Consider the following 19929-nt stretch of genomic DNA (forward strand, 5'->3'; position numbering starts at 1 on the left):
GCAGCAGTTTTTCTATTTCAAAATATAGCACATTTTGGCCTGGTTTTAAGAATGACTTTTGTGAGGATATGAATCTACCCTTTCTTTATCCAGATATTCACTGTGAAAAACCCAATCATACTAGTGCTAAACTGTCCATTTTATTCTTAGAACAACAATTAAACTTGTGTCATGGTTAATTTTCAGATCGTGCACGGAGCAGCATGGTATCAACAGAGAGTGCGTCCTCCACCTATGAGGAACTGGCCAGAGCCTACGAGCATGCCAAGATGGAAGAACAGCTTCGCCATGCCAAGTTCACCATCACTGAATGCTTCATCTCCGATACTTCATCAGAACAGATGACAGCAGGGACCAACGACTACACTGACAGCCTGACCTCCAGCACACCGTCTGAGTCAGGCATCTGCCGCTTTACCGCTTCACCGCCCAAACCTCAGGATGTCAGTCGGGTCATGAACATGGCCGCGCCCAAGGCACACAGACCTGGTAGGGAAGAGTATCCCATGAATCTTTTTAACTTGTGTTGCCCTTGCAATCACCGCCACTTTGCATTTCAAAAACATAATCTTGTTCTTTAATTTCCCCAGAAAAACCATTTATGATTCCTGCAGCTAGTCATAGTTGTAAAAGATGTTGCTTCAAGTTTCAAAACTTTCTGTGGAATACCACTGTAAAAAGAAAAGACAAACACCATAAAGTTACAGTGAGGGGGTGGTCTTATGTTGTGTTTATTTCAAGTATTCATTTGAGTTTTGCACAAGTGAAGCAGATAGAAATCAAATCTTTTGTTTAAATGCAACTGTAGTTCAGTTGTTTATCAGTCATTTACAACTCTCTTACATAAGATCATCAGGATATAGTTTAATCACACAAATATTATTTTTAGGAATCCAAATACTGCTTGCCTCTTGCTTTTCGATCCCTTAGATCCCTTTTCTGTAATCCATCAGTAGTCTCCAAGACTTTAACTTATTTTAGCTAATGAGACTTTCTTCTCATGTGAGTTAAAATTGCATAAAATAAAGTATATTAATTTAAGTGTTTATTTTACAATTAGATTGCAAATAACTACCTGATAGATATCAGTATATATTCATTTGCTGACTGTGAAAGCGCTTCAGTTAACTGTTTTAGGTCAATCGTCACCATGACCATCTTCTATTTTAATTTGGATCAGCTCTAAATCAATCTTGACTGCTATTACTTACTGTACATTCTTTGTTAAAGCATTTCACAACACATTGTGTTTAAGAGTCTGAAATCCTGTGGCAGTAGACTCTTTTTTTCCTGAAATTGTTTCTGTTACGATTCACTGTGTGAATACTTGTTGGACCCAGATGCACGACTCAGAGACAGTTTACAGTGAATAAGGTAATTTAATAAGCACAAAATGGTGACACGAGTGATATGTAATGTGCAGAAGTCCTCGCTCATCCGTGAGCGGTGTGAGGGTGAAATCCTGGTGAGAATCCTGAATGCGTAAGGTGAAGGAGACACAGGAGGAGCAGACAGACATGCGAAAACAGACAACACACACAAGTCGTAAATAAATAGATAGGTCCTTTGTACATTATAATGACAAAGATGTTTGAATGCAATTCTTTCTATTTCAGTTGAAAGTGCATTTAAAGGTGCACTGTTGAGTTTTGGTATTGAAAGCTTTAATTGGCAGCTGGAGAAAGCTATACCCCATCTCTGTCTTTATTTCCAATTGACCTTGGCTGACCTCACTTGTCCATCACAAAGGGGGACAGCTTCTAATGTAGCTCTGCATATTTTTTTATGTGACAACCATTAAGTGACAAATAGTCCTGAGAGTATGCTCAAACACTCCTACCCCATCAAAGCTTGTTTAAGCACATTTTGCTGCTCATAAACTTTTACAGCAGTGTTGATAATTAAAGTGTGACAGGGAGCATCAGCTTATTCACACACTAAATAAATACACAGGTCAGAGAATGTTAAAATATCTCTCTTAACATCTGTGCAGAGTGGAAGATGAAACAGAAACTTTATAGACTAATGGGGTGGCATAATTGTGGTTGCAAATTTGGTCGCATTATTGTAAAATCTGCAAATATTGGCTGATGGGTTCTCAAAATACAATTAGCTCTGATTAAAACCATTTTATCTACACTTAATTCAATTTATACTCGTCACCATTCATCATCTTTGCCGGCACTAGCAGAGCTCATTAATAAACACAGTAAATTACTCATTCTCCCTGTGAACATAGAAATCCATTTCCAAGGTTGCATTCTAAACTGAAACTGCAAGGGGAAGTGTGTGAATAAAGTTTCTACTTTTTCGTGCACATTTGAGCTTGGAAATTTTGTGATCTATAATATCTCTATGGATCACCAGGAACTCTCTGGTAAATAATGTCATGCAACCCCAGCTGATCCCATGTATAAAAAGCAACAGTACGAAGAGGGTAATACCCTTTGTAATCTGAATCCTGTTTTACCATACTGTGTTACATTGTTCTTACAGTTTGTCAATAGGTTGACAAACATTGTTTATTTTCATCTGCAACTTCCCTGTGTTGTTTCTCTTCCAACTCTCTAATGATTTTAAAAATGTAAATATTACAGAAACGTAATTACCCATAGTAAACAGGAAAAGATAAGGGCTTGCAGTTGAACATTGTGAAATATTTAGCAAATTAAAAAAAACAGGTGTTTTCCTCATAAAAGGAGACACGGCATTATCTGTCGAGTTTATCCTCATGTATACTTGGTTAATAAATATGCTACAGCCAAAATGTTCACCATCACACCTTTATAGATTGACCACAGTAATGTTTTTCTATTTCTTCAATAACCCATAACTGTGTTTAATCCCAGATTAATTTTATGAGTTCATGTTTTAACAGCCTTGTTGTATTGCGCTAAAGTGGATACAAAAATTAGCTTGATGATTATAAAAGTATTAAAGTAATATTGATAATGTCCAAGGACATGTCAGATTATCACTGTTCCAGAAGACAACCCAAAACACCTGTTTTTCTTCTGTTTGTTACCTCTCAGGAGGAGAGCTGGTTCACCTACCACCCTACCTTCGTATGGATTTCCTTTTGAATCGTGGCGTGCCCCTGGCAGCCAGAGGTGGAGGAGTCAGCAACAGCAGTGGCAGTAGTAACACTGCAGGAGGAGGAGGTGGTGGAGCGGGAGGTGGTGGAGCTGCAGGAGCAAGCGGAGTTAGTGCTGGTGCCACAGGGGAAACAAGAGGAGGGGGAGCAATGGGCCAGACCTGTCTGGAACCCCAGAGGAGCCGTACCCTGAAGAGGCCACCTCCCATGGAGCCCACCCCAATGGAAGTGCCATCACCCAGGGAGGTGCAGCAGTGGCAGCCAGGAACTGCCTCCACACTCCCCCACAGAGAAGTCCGGGAGAGGGGAGAGGCTCGGGGTGAGGTCCGGGCAGAAGCCCCCTCATCTGGAGACCTAGCTCAAGCACAGGCTGCCAAGCTCAGCACTTCCCAGGAGTCTCTGCTGGACTCAAGAGGACACCTGAAACAGAGCAACAACCCCTATGCCAAGTCTTACACTCTTGTATAACATTGGGACACACAGCAATCCGCTTCAGACAACCGGACTACTGCAGAAACACAGGACAAGGACAGGTGGACGTTTCCACAACAGACACTGTTGTATATAGAGCCATTTCCGACATGCGTCTGAGGTGGATGCTTTTCTTTGAGCCTGTCTTTCTTTCTTTCACTCTTTTCTTTCTATTCTCTCTCACTGTTCTCTATTGTTTTCACAATTTTCATTCTCTCAAACCTTCCTTCTGTTCTAATAACTTTTGTCTCACAGTTTTTATTTTCTACTTAAGTATTATTTTATTCAAAAGTGACAGCATATGAGCATTGCCAAAATGATTTATTTAAAATTTGAGAAAGAAAAACAAACTATTGAATTTATATCATGGACAATTATAGTCCTTATTATTATTACTTTTATTATTATTAAAAAAAAAAAAACAGAAAACATCTTTAAAAAAAAAAAACAAGAAGGAAAGCGAGAAAGACAGAAGAACAATGCTTTCTTAATTTATTTTTTATTTTATTGTCGCAGTGTGATGACATTTGTGATTGGGGTAAGCACTACAAAGAGTATATAGAGAAGAAGATGAAGAGTGATGTTGGACCCGACCGCCAATGCTGACCAATCTCAAAGTTTTTCAACCTTTCTGACTGCATGGCGACTGATCAAATGACAATTAATAGGAATGGCTGGAAAATCCAAAAAAGAGAATTTTGTCTCACTATGAAATTATACAATGTGAATATATATAAAGAGATCACTTTTATTTGTGGATATTATGGGGGAATTGATTTGGTTAATAAAGTCCTTAGTCATGTTTGCACACATCTGACTTTTATTTATGTTGCTCAAAATTCCTGTTCCTGACTGGCCCTCACGCTCTCCTTCTATCCCAATTTCTATTAACCTATATTCCTGTCACATGTCTATTGAGGCGTGTATTTTATAGTGAAACTCAAGCACAAAGCATAAAATAGCTGACTAACTTGTTTACGACCAGGAATCAAACTAAAATAAATTCACGTGGTTGATTCACATATGGTAATGTGATACAATGTAAGTCAGTGGTTCCAAAACATTTAGTCTACATTTGGCCCATTGCAACAGATTAGTGTATTTGTAGTATCTCACTTCCCACAATGTAAAATATGAGGCAAAACATATCTACATTATATCTACAAACAATTTTAATAAAATGAGACTACAGAGTTAATATGAGGTAAAATAAAAGGTAAGAACATACATAAACATGTTTTTGTAGCACAATTTTTTTGCACAACATTCATCATGTTGTGATCATTCAGACTTTTGTTTGTCTGCAATTATTTGGGAACCTCTTTACAGATTGATCGAGAAAAGGACATAACCAGGCCAAACCTGTCTTTCCAATTATGAGAGTTATAGTTGAAATAATCTCAATATGAACTGACATATAATGTCATATAATGACATATAATATACATTTTTGAAGGACTTATCACTACAATGCCAATACAACTTCCGATTCTAGATCTACAGCAACGAAGAAGTGTCCCACTGAGAAGTTTATGAAGACATGTTTTATTAAAACTTAAAAAGTTATTCCCCAGATAACCTGTCAATTTAGTAGTTATGGGAGGTTGTGAAAGTTTTTTTATTCTCAGATTGAGACCTACAGCATATGGTACACATTAGCAAAAGAAAATAACAAGCTAGGCAGAATGTTCTAGGTGTAAATGGTAAATTGGGAAATGGATTTGAACCTTTTTGCCTTTATTTAATTGGACAGCAGATAGAGTTGCAGGGAGATAGATTGGGTAATGACAAACTGGAAAGGAGCCACTGGTCAGACCCGAACCAGAGAACACAGTTTGGACTCCAAGCCTTGAAGGACTATAGCTTCCAGGGCGCAACCAACTGCTAGTCTATCTGCGTTTATTCAAATTAAGTTGAAGAGATATTTTTATCAAAATGAAAGTGATATTAAGCTCACAGGATTATGTATATGTTGAATTTATCTTGAAAAAAAAAAAGACAAAAAAAACTTTTTATTTTAATGAAAAATAACTCTGCTTTGCTCTTTTTTATCAGCAGATGGCGCTGTGTAGTTATGTTTGAGTCCATTCACTGTTAACAATAGTTGAGTTTGTGGATTTTGAACTGGAAAAGGACAACCTGAAGAGAGAGATATCAAGGGCAACCTAACAGTCAGTTAGCCATTTGCCGTAGCACACTACCCACAGCACAGGTGAATTATTGATACTAGAACCTGGATCTGGTTTGATTGTATCATGAAGAAAGATAGCACATCTGAACAGGGAGATGACATTCAGACTGTGTAGTTTACCTCTTATGTTGACAAAAAGCAGAAATGGGTTTAAGTGAGCAACACTCACACACACAATTTGTGGCTTAAAAGATGAATCTCAAAGTATCCATCAGTATTAATTGCAACTATTTATACACATTCAGAGGACTGTTCAAATGTCTTCCATTTGAGACTAACTCTACTTCTGACACGCAGCAACCCATATATATGTAACATCTCACTAATGTAATGTATGGATCATGTAATCTTGTATTGGATAAGTGGTAATTTGGGGATTTTGCAGTTTATTATATTTTTCATAGATTTGGATCCGAAAGTTAACATTGGCACTGATAGTTAAGTCTTGTTCCCATTTAGAGATGGAGAAAGAAAATGTTCTGCTGCAGAACATTTTCAGCACATCATAGTAACCTTGTAGAACCCAAATTATCTGTCTATCTATCTGTATATATATAGAGAGAGAGGAACATAATTATTTGAACACCCTGCGATTTTGCAAGTTCTCCCTCTTAAAAATTATAGAGGGGTCTGAAATGTACATTGCATGTGCAGTTCCACTGTGAGAGACAGCATTTTAAATCACATCGTATGATTTTTAAACATTTTCCTGCATTTTTTTTTTACCAGGATTGCACACAGAGTTTCAACTCCCTCCAAAGATTTTCTATTGGATTTAGGTCTGGAGACTGGCTCGGCCACTCCAGAACTTTGATATGCTTCTTATGAAGCCACTCCTTGGTTATCCTGGCTGTGCTTCGGGTCATTGTCATGGTGGAAGACCCAGCCATGACCCATCTTCAATGTTCAAAGAGGATGTTGCACAAAATCTCGCAATACCCTCTTTAAGTCCCGTAACCTTTGCAGAATTGGAACCCCCAAAGCCTGATGTTTCCATCCCCATGCTTCATAATAGGGATGGTGATCTTGGGATGGTACTCATCCTTCTTTTTCCTACAAACACAGTGAGTGAAGTCTAAACCAAAGGGTTCTATTTTGGTCATTGACCACATGACTTTCTGCCATGCCTCCTCTGGATCATCCAGATGGTCATTTGCAAACTTCCGACGGGCCTGGACATGTGATGACTTGAGCAGGGGAACATTTCCGTGCAATGCATGATTTTAAACCATGACGGCGTGTTGTGTTGTGTTCTACCGACAGTAACCTTTGAAACTGTGGTCCCAGCTCTCTTCAGGTCATTGACCAGCTTCTTCACTGTAGTTCTAGGCTGATTCATCACCTTTTTTTATCATCAGTGATAGCCCATGAGGTGAGATCTTGCATGGAGCCCTAGTCCGAGGGAGACTGACAGTCATCTTTCGCCTCTTTCATTTTCTAACAATTGCTGTTATATATATATATATATATATATATATATATATATATATATATATATATGTATATATATATGTGTGTGTGTGTGTGTGTGTGTGTGTGTGTGTGTGTGTGTGTGTGTGTGTGTGTTAATGGCTGCTCAAGATATTCTATCTCAAATCTATCAACTCATTTAGCTAGTGCTATCTGCAACTGATGATAATGTTTTTTATGCAATAGTTTTGACCTTTTACAAGGTAAAACTACTATCTGTAGTTATTCCATTTTAAACATTTTAGTTAAAGAATAAGGTACTTCCCCATGAAGTCACTGAAGGATTTTGATAGAAAATGTGCTTCTGTTCCTTGTCTGCAGTATAATTGTACATTTTTAAAAGGTTTTCTCCTTTCACAGTTTACAGAGGACGCCATAGTTTGACATTCAATGTCAGGGAGAGGGTTTGGAATAGACCAGTTCCCTCCCAACTGGGTTTTATAATGAGGTGCCTGACGAGCTGGCAGGAGACAAGGGGTTAATTTTCAGCGCATGAAAAGGAAGGACTTTTCCCCAGTGTTCAGGCAACAGTTTCCCTCGCTTCTCTCTGCTGCCTCACGTGAACATACCCGCTATGTTTGTTTCTCTGCACAAACCCATTATTTTCCTCTTTACTCTTGTTTGAATTCCATCTCATTTCGTAGTGTCTCAGATTACTCTATTGATTTCAGGAGCTTAGTCGTCCTTGTCTTTAGTGAAGGACTTGTAAAGGATATCCCCCCCCCCCCCCCCCCCCAGGATTTTCTTTTATCAAATAGGTCAAACTGACATGTTTTCTGCAGCTATAAAACAATACTGGAAACTATACCACCACAACCTAAATTCCCCTGAGATTGTGATTGTGTGTTTGTCTTGAGTGCAGATTCAAAGTTCAAATAAATAGCATGTACTTTGAGATGGGTTGTCAACAAAAATATTCAACTTATTTGTTTGTGGTTATATTCTGGGAGACAATGACAGTCATTAGCTTTTCTGTTTCTTTAGACTCCTATGGTGGAACATAGGACAGGAACCACACCCTTGTTGTATACTTGCTGTTTCTGTAGCAGTTTGGGTTTTACAGGATGGAGTTGCTAGCCCCACGCCCCACCTTTCATCATTTCTGGCTTCTGGTGTGTTTCGGAGTGGTTTGTTAGTCCTCTTCCCTAGCCTATTGCCTTACGGGTACTGAATTACAGCCTCACACCACATGAAGCCAGACAGGCTTTTGGGTTGTGTACCAGATGTCTAAGCACATCAAGCCCAACCAACTCCTGCTACTGTGTAATGAAGACTGGTGCAGAGGCAAGCACTTCATACCAGCAGCACGAGACAGCCTGTCACATTTGTCAGGTGTTTATTTACTCCTCTGCCTCCCAATGTAGCTTTTATTTGCTGCTATGGAGGCAAGGCTTCTTGTTTCGGAAATGTGTATCCACACCAAGGAAACAAAAGTATTAGTTGCTGTATCAAGCCTGTTTCCATTTGCCAGTGTGGGACAATTTAGCTAACCGTGACTATCTACTGGCAGTCCCAAACTCCAAGTTAATTTTCAAACAGATTTTTCCTGCAGGTCTGGTGCAGCACTGCAACCAGCATCAATGCAAAAACGAGTTGTTTAACAAACTGAAATGCTGAATAAAGGAGGCGTAACTTAGCTAATTGTGAAGAGCAAGGGTTAATCTGGGTAGCACATGCCACATGCCAGCTATGTTTAGTTATTGCAAAACAGCAATTTACAGTATTTGAGGTATTGAATCACAAACCCCCAAAGGCACCTGACCTCATTTATTTTACTCCCCATAATAGATTTTTTTACCCATTTTTGGTGTGGTGTGTGCTAATTTTGGAGTCTGCTTCCAGACAGAAAAGGCTAAGTAGTTGCTGCTTATCTTCTACCTTTATTGACATTTTAGGTAATGATAGTTGAAGCTCCGATATGCAACTATGAAGCAAAACCTTTTCTTTTTCAATTATTAATGAATTGTAGATTAAAACATACAAGGTATTTTTCGGAGAATATTCACATCATATATCCTGTTTTTGGTCATAATTAGACTCAAAGAACATGAAAATATAATGCATTGTTACACAGACGAGCATTCCACATTCAACGGAGCAACACCCCACCCCCAGCTGCTGGGGGCCATTCCATCACTCTGAAGTCTCTTCGTCAGTGCATGGATCCTGTTTGTGCATGAGCCTATGTGTGTGTGTTGCATGTCCACCACAGAGTAATGTTTTTATGATAATCTAAAATCAATGGGCCTCACATGTTTTTTTTGGTATGTTGTAAGATTAAGTGGTCATTAGTGAAAATTGGAGAGTTCCAGCCTTCATGTAGCTAGTTTCTCGAAGTAGGCGTCTTTCAATTAAAACACACAATACAGTAAAAAAAAAAAAAAAAAGTAAATGGAAGAAAAAAAAACTTCCATCACATTTTATCATTCAACAATGTTGAATTGTACAAGGCAAGTAGTCTATTCAGTGATCTGCTCGTGTGCTCACATTGTATTACTCAAGACATCCTTCTTTTCTGCTATGTTTATAAAGTAACATTCAAAATATATACTACATTTAAAATAATGCTTGAAACCATTTCTTTTGCTTTAAAATATTAGAGACCTTTTGATTTTTTTTTTGGTCAAATTGACAAACACATTTCAGTTAAATAAAGTGAGGTGAATTTTGATTGTTAAATGCCAATAAAAAGTAAGCTGTAACATTTATTTAAAAATAGTAACTTCATCTAGAGACTATGGTGCTGGAATATATATCAAAATTGAAGACGTAAGAACTACACCTACCCCATGTTTTAGGGATGATAACACGTGAGAATTGATGACATATTTCAATGTTAAACTACATTGTATGTCTCTTTACATCACCACATCATCTGGGGTTGTAGAGGAAAGGAGAGGAGTTGGTTATTTTGCAGGATCAGAAGAAAATCTCCATATAAAAATATATTATTTAAATTATCTTACCACACACAAATACATAGGCACACAGATGCACACAAAAACAGAAGGAAGAGACTGTGCCTTGGGAGGACAGTTATTCTCTAAGGGCCTCTGGATGACTCAGATGGATCCTTTTTAGATGTCATCTGGATGGAAAATAAAACGAGCTGCTAAACAAACAACAAACTGCTCTGAGACTTATAGTTGAAGGGTAGGTCACCAACCCTCTTTGCATTTCTTTGTAAACAGGACAATCCTATGTAAAATTTGACAGTGCTGTCAATAAATTTAGCAGTTTTATTATGATGATTTTTGGAGGCTTTCTGTCAGATTCAATAACAGAGAGAGACAGAGAATAATGGGAGGAGAGAAAAACACCAGTGACAAGAGATTAGTCGAGGACTGTAGCCTCTGCATATATGAGGTATCCCTCCAGATTCAACAGTTTTAAATAGAAATTGCACTACAAAAATGAAGAGAATGCACCTATTTGACTGAGAAAAATCTGGCTTTGGATTTTACAATATTGTGAGCACTTTTCATAGCAGTATAATCCTCTCAAGCTTACAAAGCTTATCTGCTTTGTAGATGAATTTGCTGTGGTGTAAAGGTCATCAGAGCCCTTGATATAATACAGTTAAGGAACTTTTGCTGTGTAATGGACCTGATTTTAAGAAAAATCAGCATGTATTCTACTTGACACTTTGAATTCCTAACATTTTTGAAACTCTTCTGTGCCTTTTTAAACATAAAAGAACCTTAACACTTTGTATTGGAGCAAGTTTGTTATCAACAGGAATACTGGGAGAAAACCTTATCCAAATGTTTAATTTTAGAAAAGTCAAAGCCAAGTAACATTTATATGCAAAGTGGGGCCATTATTATGCATGCTTTTGACGATCACTGGAACCATATTGTCATCTATTTTTTTAATTTAAGTACTTCATTAGATTGATAAAACCCTGATGTTCAGCAGTTTTATTTTTGTGCTTTCAGATATTTTCTTATGCAGACTCAGCACTTTACTTGCTTCTATGAAAGTTTATTCTCTGATTGACCCACTGCCCAACAGACCTGTAGTATTGCTTAATATGCAAATTATGTAGTTTGAAACTGATGATGAGGGACATTATGTGTGGTGACCCTCATACTGTAGTGTGAGGGTCACATATATTGCCTATCATTAAGGAGGTTTTGTTATATTCTGTGATGGCAAAGCTAAACATTTTTGCTGCCGAGCCATTAACACAGCGCAGAAGGAAAGTCAAAGAAATTATTAAGCCGAAGCTTACCAGTGTAAGAATCAGAGGTCAATCCCTTAAATCATTTTTTTACACATACATATCCGATTCAAGGAACGCAGACATAGCACATTTCGATTAATTCTGCACTTAATGATAAAAAAATAAATCTATATGCATAACCTGAAACACAGAATTTAGAAGTTGTGTTGTTCAATGTGTGCCTTTATCTGCCTAAGGCTAAGAAGAGCTCAGAGAGAATCAGTCAGTCAGTTAGGCTAGCTCTACATGGAAAAGATCAACAAGCTGGAAAGGGACTATACACAACTGGGCTCACCCTGAAGAGGATTCTACTTATAGTTAGCTAGAGTTTAAGCCCTGCTGCTATTCATCTATTTTTTAATCTAAATTTATTTAATAGACATACTGTGGCAATACAGCAGCTGAAGGTGTTTGTCAAACTTTGCTAATACAAGCACAGGGTTCACACAGAGTCTGTATTTATTCAATGTAAATTGATACAAGGACGATAGTACCATGCAGGTAAGAAAAAATGCCTCTAGATAGATATGAAGTTCCAGGCCAAGTTTCCGAAAAAAAAACAAAAACAACCTTCAGTCCAACATCTGCTTTTGGTCTGCCCACAGATAAAAGTTTTTTTGGTATGCATAGTCCTCAGCCATAGAAAAAGAAATGATGCAGGTGTAACTATACAAACACCAGTTAAATATGATAGAAGGAAAGAATCAGACAACTTCCTATTTTGACTACATTTCTTTTAGTTTCATATTGATATGATGGTCAAATAATAAATAATGAAAACAAAAATAGTAATAATATGATAATGATAATTTGCAAGCTTGTCATATGATAAACGGGCTATCGCATTTTTTTCCCACATATCCCATCATAAACCTCTATATTTCCAACAGGAATTTGTTTACATGCAAAAGTCACATAATCGTCACTGTGCCGTTTCTTCCACCTGTCATCTCTACACACAGTGGCAAAGCAACATGGTGCATACTAAGACTTTTCATCACGTTTCTTCTTCTGAAACTTCCTGAACTGGGACTGAATGGCAACGGCTGCCTTTTCAGTCTCAGGGTCTTCCATGTTGATGTCAAAGTCTTCTGGAACATCCATCTTGGAAGTATCTAAAAAAAATAAATGACACATGTGACAAAAGTGCTTTACATACCACAGGTCACCAAACATAACAATGTACAGTAAATTTGTTGAAGATGTATGTTTGGTGAGCCTTGGCCTAATTTAGCGTGCCATTATTTAGCCATATATTACATATTCAGGGCTCCTTAAATGGGGTTCTTTAAAACAAGTTAAATGACTAAATTAAAACATCTACCAGACACTATGGGCCCTATTTTGCAGCACAGTGCAAAGTCTTGGGCCTTACCTAACTAGATTTTGCTTATTACATGGCACAACATTTTATGCGCAGAGCACAAAGGGGCTTGTTTAGGGCACTTGATTTTACATGTGTTTTTTATGTAACCTGAATCATTCCAGAGTGTCAGCTCTCATTGCCTTTAAGAGTGTTACTATTTTCACCACGATTTCAGTCTTTCTTAAATAGACCTCCAACAAATAGATCTCCAACTGTTATATTTTTGCTGAATTATTTCGATAACATCCAACACGATCATAAAGACACAGGGAATATAAGCATGAGGCTTAAACGTGTATCCTCATTAATTATTTATTATATTATATCCACACTCGAGGACAGGATCAGACAGGATACAGTACATATGTCGGGTAGGCTGCAGACATTTATTTACTTTCTTTCTCAGCAGGAATCCTCTGCTTTCCTTAATGCGTACAAAATTGACACTAAACAGTCTTTATGATAATGTGAGCTGTATTGTGGATGACACTCAAGAATTATTATAAATCAAACTCTCTGCTGCATGAGAGCATGAGTGTGTATTTCTGCATGCATTTTACAAAACACGCACTACAGCGAGCACGCACAGAGGAGAGGTTGGAAACAAACAGATACAATATTTCCTCTTAAGAACAAGAACATAATGTGCAACAGACTTTAGACCAGGTTTTAGGCGGTCTAAGGCGCAGTTGTATGTACTATGCATCCTTAAGATAGGAATGCATAACACAAATACACCTTCAGGTGCTTACGGGAAAGCAAACATATTTGCTATTTAAACAACTTGAAATGACCACTGTGTCAGGAGTAAAATATAAGATACCAGTGTTGCGTGCAAAGATGCTGTGCACAGAGAGTACAATAGTGCCCTATGTTTCAATGTTAGTCATAAAGAAAACCACAGCTTAATTACTGAAGTATTTGTAATTAGGAAAATCTGTCAGTGGAGGTTCACATAATAGCTTTGTAAGTCATATAATTGGTATATGATGAAAAAGATAACAAACAAGATATTACATTTCTAAGAAAGTCATAAACATTATGCCTCAATGACTACTCAGTTTATTAAACGCAAGAAAACATGGAAATTGTAAGTGTTAGAGGATAGTCATAACGTAACTTGTCAAGTGTCGGCCATGATGACCCACAGCTATTCACCACGCTGCTCTTATCACAAAGAATAATGATCAAGACAAACATTTCTGTGGCCCCAGGGAAACTGTGATTCTATAGCATTGTTTCTGTAATATACAAGGACATTACAAAATACTTGATCAGAAAACTCAGTTGAAAACAAGTTGCAATTAATGTAAGGTTTTAAACATCTTTCTCCATTCACAATTCTCCAATTTCAGTGAGTTACCTTATATTCAGTAAGCTCTTTTTAACATTTTTATTCTCACTTCTGTTTATGGTGCTCTTTATCACGGTTTTTCAATTCACTGCCTTGCAAAAGTCCCGTGACAGATTAATCACCTTGGGTGTAAATGGCGGAACCTAGTGAAGCGATACACATCTGACAGCAAGAGAGGGTAAGGTGGGGTGTGCAGAGAACAGTATGGAAGGCTGAAAAACAGAGGCAACTTATCTTGACTGCTCAGCTAAATGCTGTGATCCCATGGGGCTGAGCACCTTTATTTTGCTGTTCAAGGAGCAAACACTTATCCATGTGTGAAGCCAGCACTCATTCCTGCATAAACTGATATTGAACTTCCCATTGTTCTAATGCTTTCTGCTTTCACCCTGGAAAAAAATAGCTATTGACTTGGACACTTTACTATGTCAACATCATACATGTTTATTATCCTGTAATACAAGCTGTTGACAAAAATCTGTCTATATATTCAGAGTAATGAGTACAGGTAGAGTATTGTATGATCTGCTGCTGCTGATGCTTGAATAAACTTTGCAATTGGGACAACTGAGAATATCTGGAACTCAATGAAGTTGTAAAAAAAAAAAAAAACTTTCCTTTATTTTAGTTGAAGAACCATATGGCAAAGAATTACATAATAAATACTTAATTTTAACAAATGGTGATTTTGGGGTCATGCCTTAAACATACAACTTGCAATTTATTTTTGAGGGCTGTCAAAAGATTTTTTGTTTTTAATCCCAATCAAATGGTGATATTTGATAGTAAATTTTTATTAATTGCTTGTTTATGCACATTTTTTTGGACCTTAATCCAATCGCGATTAATGTTGTATTTTTTTCCGAAACTATTCTTACCTTTTAATTTCTTACTTCTATCACCGAATACAGCATGGTAAATTGTTGATGTTTCAGTGCAAACACTATTTAATTTCCGATAAATGGTTTACTATTTTTCTGACTACTGAAAGCACTTTTTACACCACAGGTCATATTCACCAGTTCTCCCCACATTACACACTGATAGAAAAGGTTGCTCTGTAAAGTGTCTTATTAGTCTTGATTTGGTCTTGCTTTGTTTTGTATTTTCAGATTTCATGTTTTCTAGTTTTAGTTTTTCTCATTCTAACATAGTGTTGCCTGTTTCCTTAGTGTGGATTCTTATTGTGCCATTTCCTACTTTAGTTTTTTATGGTGAAGTTTATGCCTCTGTATATCATGTATATGGTGTTTCTAGGGCTTTGTTCAGGCTGCCGCCCAAACCAGATTTTTCCCCAAATCTGATCAGAATCTGATCTTAGTGAATGACTGTCCACATTACAAATTGCAAGTGACCAGCTCCGATCTGCCTGTCCGTATTGACATGGTCTAATCCACATTAATTGCTTTGGTAACCGGTTATGCCCAGCAAAAATGGATGACAGAGATGTGTGATTATTTCTGACTCAAAAAATATTGTCTGTCCACAGGCTTGTTTTACTACATTTGTTTTGATTCTTGCTGTTTTCTTTAATACATTTTTGTGTGTGAGAAACCTGTTCCTGCCAGTGTTTTTGTGTCTTGTTGTAAGTCATTGTGTGTTATTCAGAAATGATCTCGACCCTGAGACCTGGAAACACTACCGTGGCAGTAAAGTGTGAGAGATACAACAGCAATCAGATCAGTACAATTATACGCATAAAATACTGCTGCTGTGTGCTTGGATCTTTTGAGTGTCACCTTATCATTTGCTTGTGGGGAAAATATATTAGTTGGCTAGCATGTGCCATGTTTAAATTAAAGCACTGGATGTTTACTATGTGTTGTTTAGCTCTTGCACAAAAATGTTGTGGAAAAGAGATCCGATGATAATTTATAAACAATATCTGACAGAATAAGACACATTCACTCGTTATAATTGAGTACAGTGGAGCTAATTAAAATGTGTGTGGGAAATGGGTCATCTTCACTTTGAGGGTTAATTCAAGCTAATTATAAAATGATGACTTTGATCTCGAAGGTGAATGAGTTTGAAATTACGCCTGTGCTGGTTTAAACCAAGCAGGGACGTACTGTTAGCTTCAGTTTCCACATTGTTCTTTGACCATTCTCTGCAAAGAAATGGCACAGGCTCTGTGGTGTCATGCATGAATAATCAGATTATTATTTCACATAGTATAGCATCATACCAAATGATCACCATGTGCTGCCCTTTAATGTTGCTGTCTGTGTGGTTTGTGTGTACAGTACAGCATCATGTAGAACCAGTGTCGACCCAGCTGTTATGGCAGGGACAGTTTGTATTGCGCCTGAACCCATAAGGTCACTGGCGCATATGGCCCAATTATGCCACATCTGGACTCCAACTGTGCGGAAAATGTCACAGAAAGACGAAAATAAATATTTTTAGGTGCATAAAACTAAGCCAATGGAGATATTTTATCAGTGGGAAGATGAACACAAGAAAAGCCCACAGAATTTTTGACTATGCCTTGTTTACATTTTTACAGAAGGACATGTTGCACTTTCCTGCATTTATTATGATTAGATTAGATTAGATTCAGATTTCTTGTCCGAGACGTACGAGAGACACATAAACAGACAGACCTCAAGATACATAAAGACATACATTACATCCTCCATCATACACATTTAACACAGAAAACAGAAACACACATTTAAGGACACAGTCTATTCAGTTCTGTTATGGCAGAGGGGACGAAGCTCCTACTGAACATGACCCTCTTCCAGGTCAGGGACCTGTACCAGCGGCCAGATGGAAGTAGCATGAAGTATGGGTTTATGGGGTGACTGGGGTCCCGGGTGATTTATTAAGACAACTGGTACACACATGGTTTTAAGTAGACATGTTAATTTGCATACAAAACAAATCAATTAAGTGTATTGTGAAGCAGTTAAATGACTTGATTTCATTCAGAACTCTATGTTGATTCTAAAAAGGACTTTCATTTGGTTAGCCTTGGTAGTCTACAACCGGCAGTAGCCATTCATAAAGTTAAAAGAACAAGAGCCTTGTTGTTTTAGAAGTTTAAACTGTTTCTACGTAACTAATGAATAAATCAAGTAACATAAACATAAACTGGAAAAAAAGGGTCCAAAACGTCCATATTGTGGCCTGTTGATTTCAATGATTAATTGATAATTGATTGTTAAGTTGTTCAACTATTGTTTAAGAAAAATGCCTGAAATTTGGGCACACACTGTTCGACATGAGTCTGGTGCTGCTTCAGATTTCTGCGTGTCAAACGGCAGTTTTTCGTTGTTACTGTTACTTTGTTAGATTTTGTCAAGGGCTGTGCTACATTGGGGATTAATTATAGATTTTTGAAAATAATATAACAAAAACAGTTTGATCTAGGTCTGCTCTAGTGTCTCGCTCTTATGTTCTTTAAGAATTGATGCAATACAAATAAAACAGTAACCCCCGACACATGCCTCAAAACTTTTAAGAGTTTATTTGCTTTCAGCCATGATGCCACATTGGACTGTCCAATATTTAAGTTTTGAAGAGCTCATGCAGAAAGAACTTGAAAGAGGAAGAAAAGTGACAAATTAATTCTGATGCCTGTTATGAAACATTTTGCGTGTCATGAATTCTCGTTATCATGATGAGCACTGGCACATAGCCCTAGAATCAAATTGGCCGTGTATGTGTGTGTGTGTGTGTGTGTGTGTGTGTGTGTGTGTGTTTGTGTGTGTAGACTGAGGGCTTTACTGTACTTTAGTCCGTGTTACTTTAATTATGCGACATACCCCTTTAAATTCTCATTTAAATTCTCATTAGGCATTGGCACACATGTTTATTCCTAAACAAGTTTCAAACATACAGTTATTTTTTCTACTGGAGAATTTATTAAGCAAAGGTCCAAATATAGAAAGCTTCGTTTAAGAGGTCTTCAAATCTGTCTTGAACCTTTAAATGAACAAATCTTATAAAATATTATATTGAATAAGGTCTAGGTTATATAACTGTTTAAATGTTCAAACATAATGTATGCCATAATAAACATATTACTTCCTTTTTACCTTGTGCTCCAGATGTCTTATTATTACCAGCAGCTACTCCAGATCCTTGTCTCTGTAATGTAAAAACAACCAAACAGAAAACAGTTAAGTTTATTCATATTTTTTCAGTCATCCTAACTTCAATGAATAAAAGAAGGAGACCGCACACTTGCTCCCATTTTTTGTGCATTTATTACGAGCCCATCCCGTGAGTGAGTGAGTGACGTTTCGAGCACAGCTCTTCTTCAGACTCAATCAGTCATCCTAACAAAATAATTTTAATTTCTGCTGCTGCTCTCAGTCCTTGGTTTCTGAAAACCTTGGCCTGGGGATTGTTAACTTCTCTGGGCTTAACAGCCACCTATTATGCTGGAACGCTTTCCTTGAAGACACAGTATGAGAAGGGGAAAAGAAAGAGTACCTATACCTACTATGGTTACTGTATACTCTCTTACTTAACATATCTTGACATTCTATTTTCTACATGTGGCATTAGGGGATAATGGCAAAAACTTAGCAGATATGACACGATTAATAACATTTTGACATACTAATGCAGCTCAGTTTTTCAGTTTCATTATCCTTTATCCATCTGTTTGTCACACCTTTTTACTGTATGTTTTAAACTCATTAAAGTGCAAGTAGGCAGACGTTTCCAGAGAAGAAACACCTACAGTGGCTGCAGGGGCCCTACAAGGACCCCCCAAGCCACATGAAAAGATCTCACATCACGCATCCACCACAGTCCAAACTTTTGGTCACGGCACAGCTCCATCACACAAGTGACCCGGTTAAACTTTAAAGAACTATGCTTTGGTTCACACTCTGAAAATTGAAGATAAATAATCATAGTAATATTCACTCATAGTTTAAAAATAATTTCAACTTTGTAATATAGGCACTTTTAAGATGTTTGAAACATTTTATGCAGCATTGTTTTACTTTTTAACTTGCAAATGCAACTGTCTAAAAGTGAGCTCATTGGTAAAAGTATGGAATAAGATTCTGCCACACTTGTTGGCATGACTTTCAAATGAGGCTGTAAAAGTTTTTCTCAGTTCTGAGATAGCTTTTTCTACTAACATTGCATTATAATTTCTCTCACCTGACAATAAAATATGTTTTTTTACGTTACTGTAGCTTGCTGGGAAAAGTGCAAAATATACTCTATTTTACCAGTGTAATAATTTGATCAAATCTGGTCTTAAGAAATTGTACCAATGAAGGGTTTTCATATGATAAATGTATACATAAAACACAAATAAGATCCAAACGATAGTCTTGACTGCATTCCTTTACCAACTGGTTTAAGCTGCAGACTGCAACATCACTCACTTGTACTCTTAACTTAACTCTGTGTCAATAAAGACATTAGCTGAGTCGATTTTCACACTTTTCTTGCAATCTTCAGATCTTCAAAGATCGCATGGAAAGCATGCGTGTAAAATGCAAATGCGGAAACATTTTGATTGTGTATGTTTTTTCTCAAGGCACAAATTAACTCCTGGAGTTAAATTCTCTGAAATAAGTCGTTCTATACAAAGATATGGCCAGCATGCTGTTTGCTTTGTTTATCATAAAGTCAATAACAGAAGCTATCCTTCTAACTCATTAACAAATTATTTCCCATTTGTTCAAAATAACCCAAAAATCCTGTTAAAGCTAGTGATTTTAAAAACAGTTATTTGCTTTATTATACAGTTATTTATTCATTGGTTATATTGTATATTTGG

General features: G+C 37.2%; 2 protein-coding genes across 3 annotated transcripts in view; one reads left to right on the forward strand and one right to left on the reverse strand.

The window, feature by feature from the left end:
* Positions 1 to 4369, forward strand: part of LOC306830732 (cell adhesion molecule DSCAM-like) — a 102676-nt gene extending 98307 nt beyond the window's left edge. For both annotated transcript variants that reach the window (XM_079354372.1, XM_079354373.1), the window contains exons 32-33: positions 187 to 489; positions 3033 to 4369. In XM_079354372.1, the coding sequence (XP_079210498.1) occupies positions 187 to 489; positions 3033 to 3562 (833 nt within the window). In that variant the 3' untranslated portion in view covers positions 3563 to 4369. The remainder of the gene's footprint in view (positions 1 to 186; positions 490 to 3032) is intronic.
* bace2 (beta-secretase 2) overlaps positions 1 to 19929 on the reverse strand; it is a 168000-nt gene that overhangs the window by 123621 nt on the left and 24450 nt on the right. The window lies entirely within an intron of this gene.

Source organism: Symphodus melops (assembly GCF_947650265.1).
Source record: "Symphodus melops genome assembly, chromosome: 10".
In the NCBI taxonomy this organism is placed as follows: domain Eukaryota; kingdom Metazoa; phylum Chordata; class Actinopteri; order Labriformes; family Labridae; genus Symphodus; species Symphodus melops.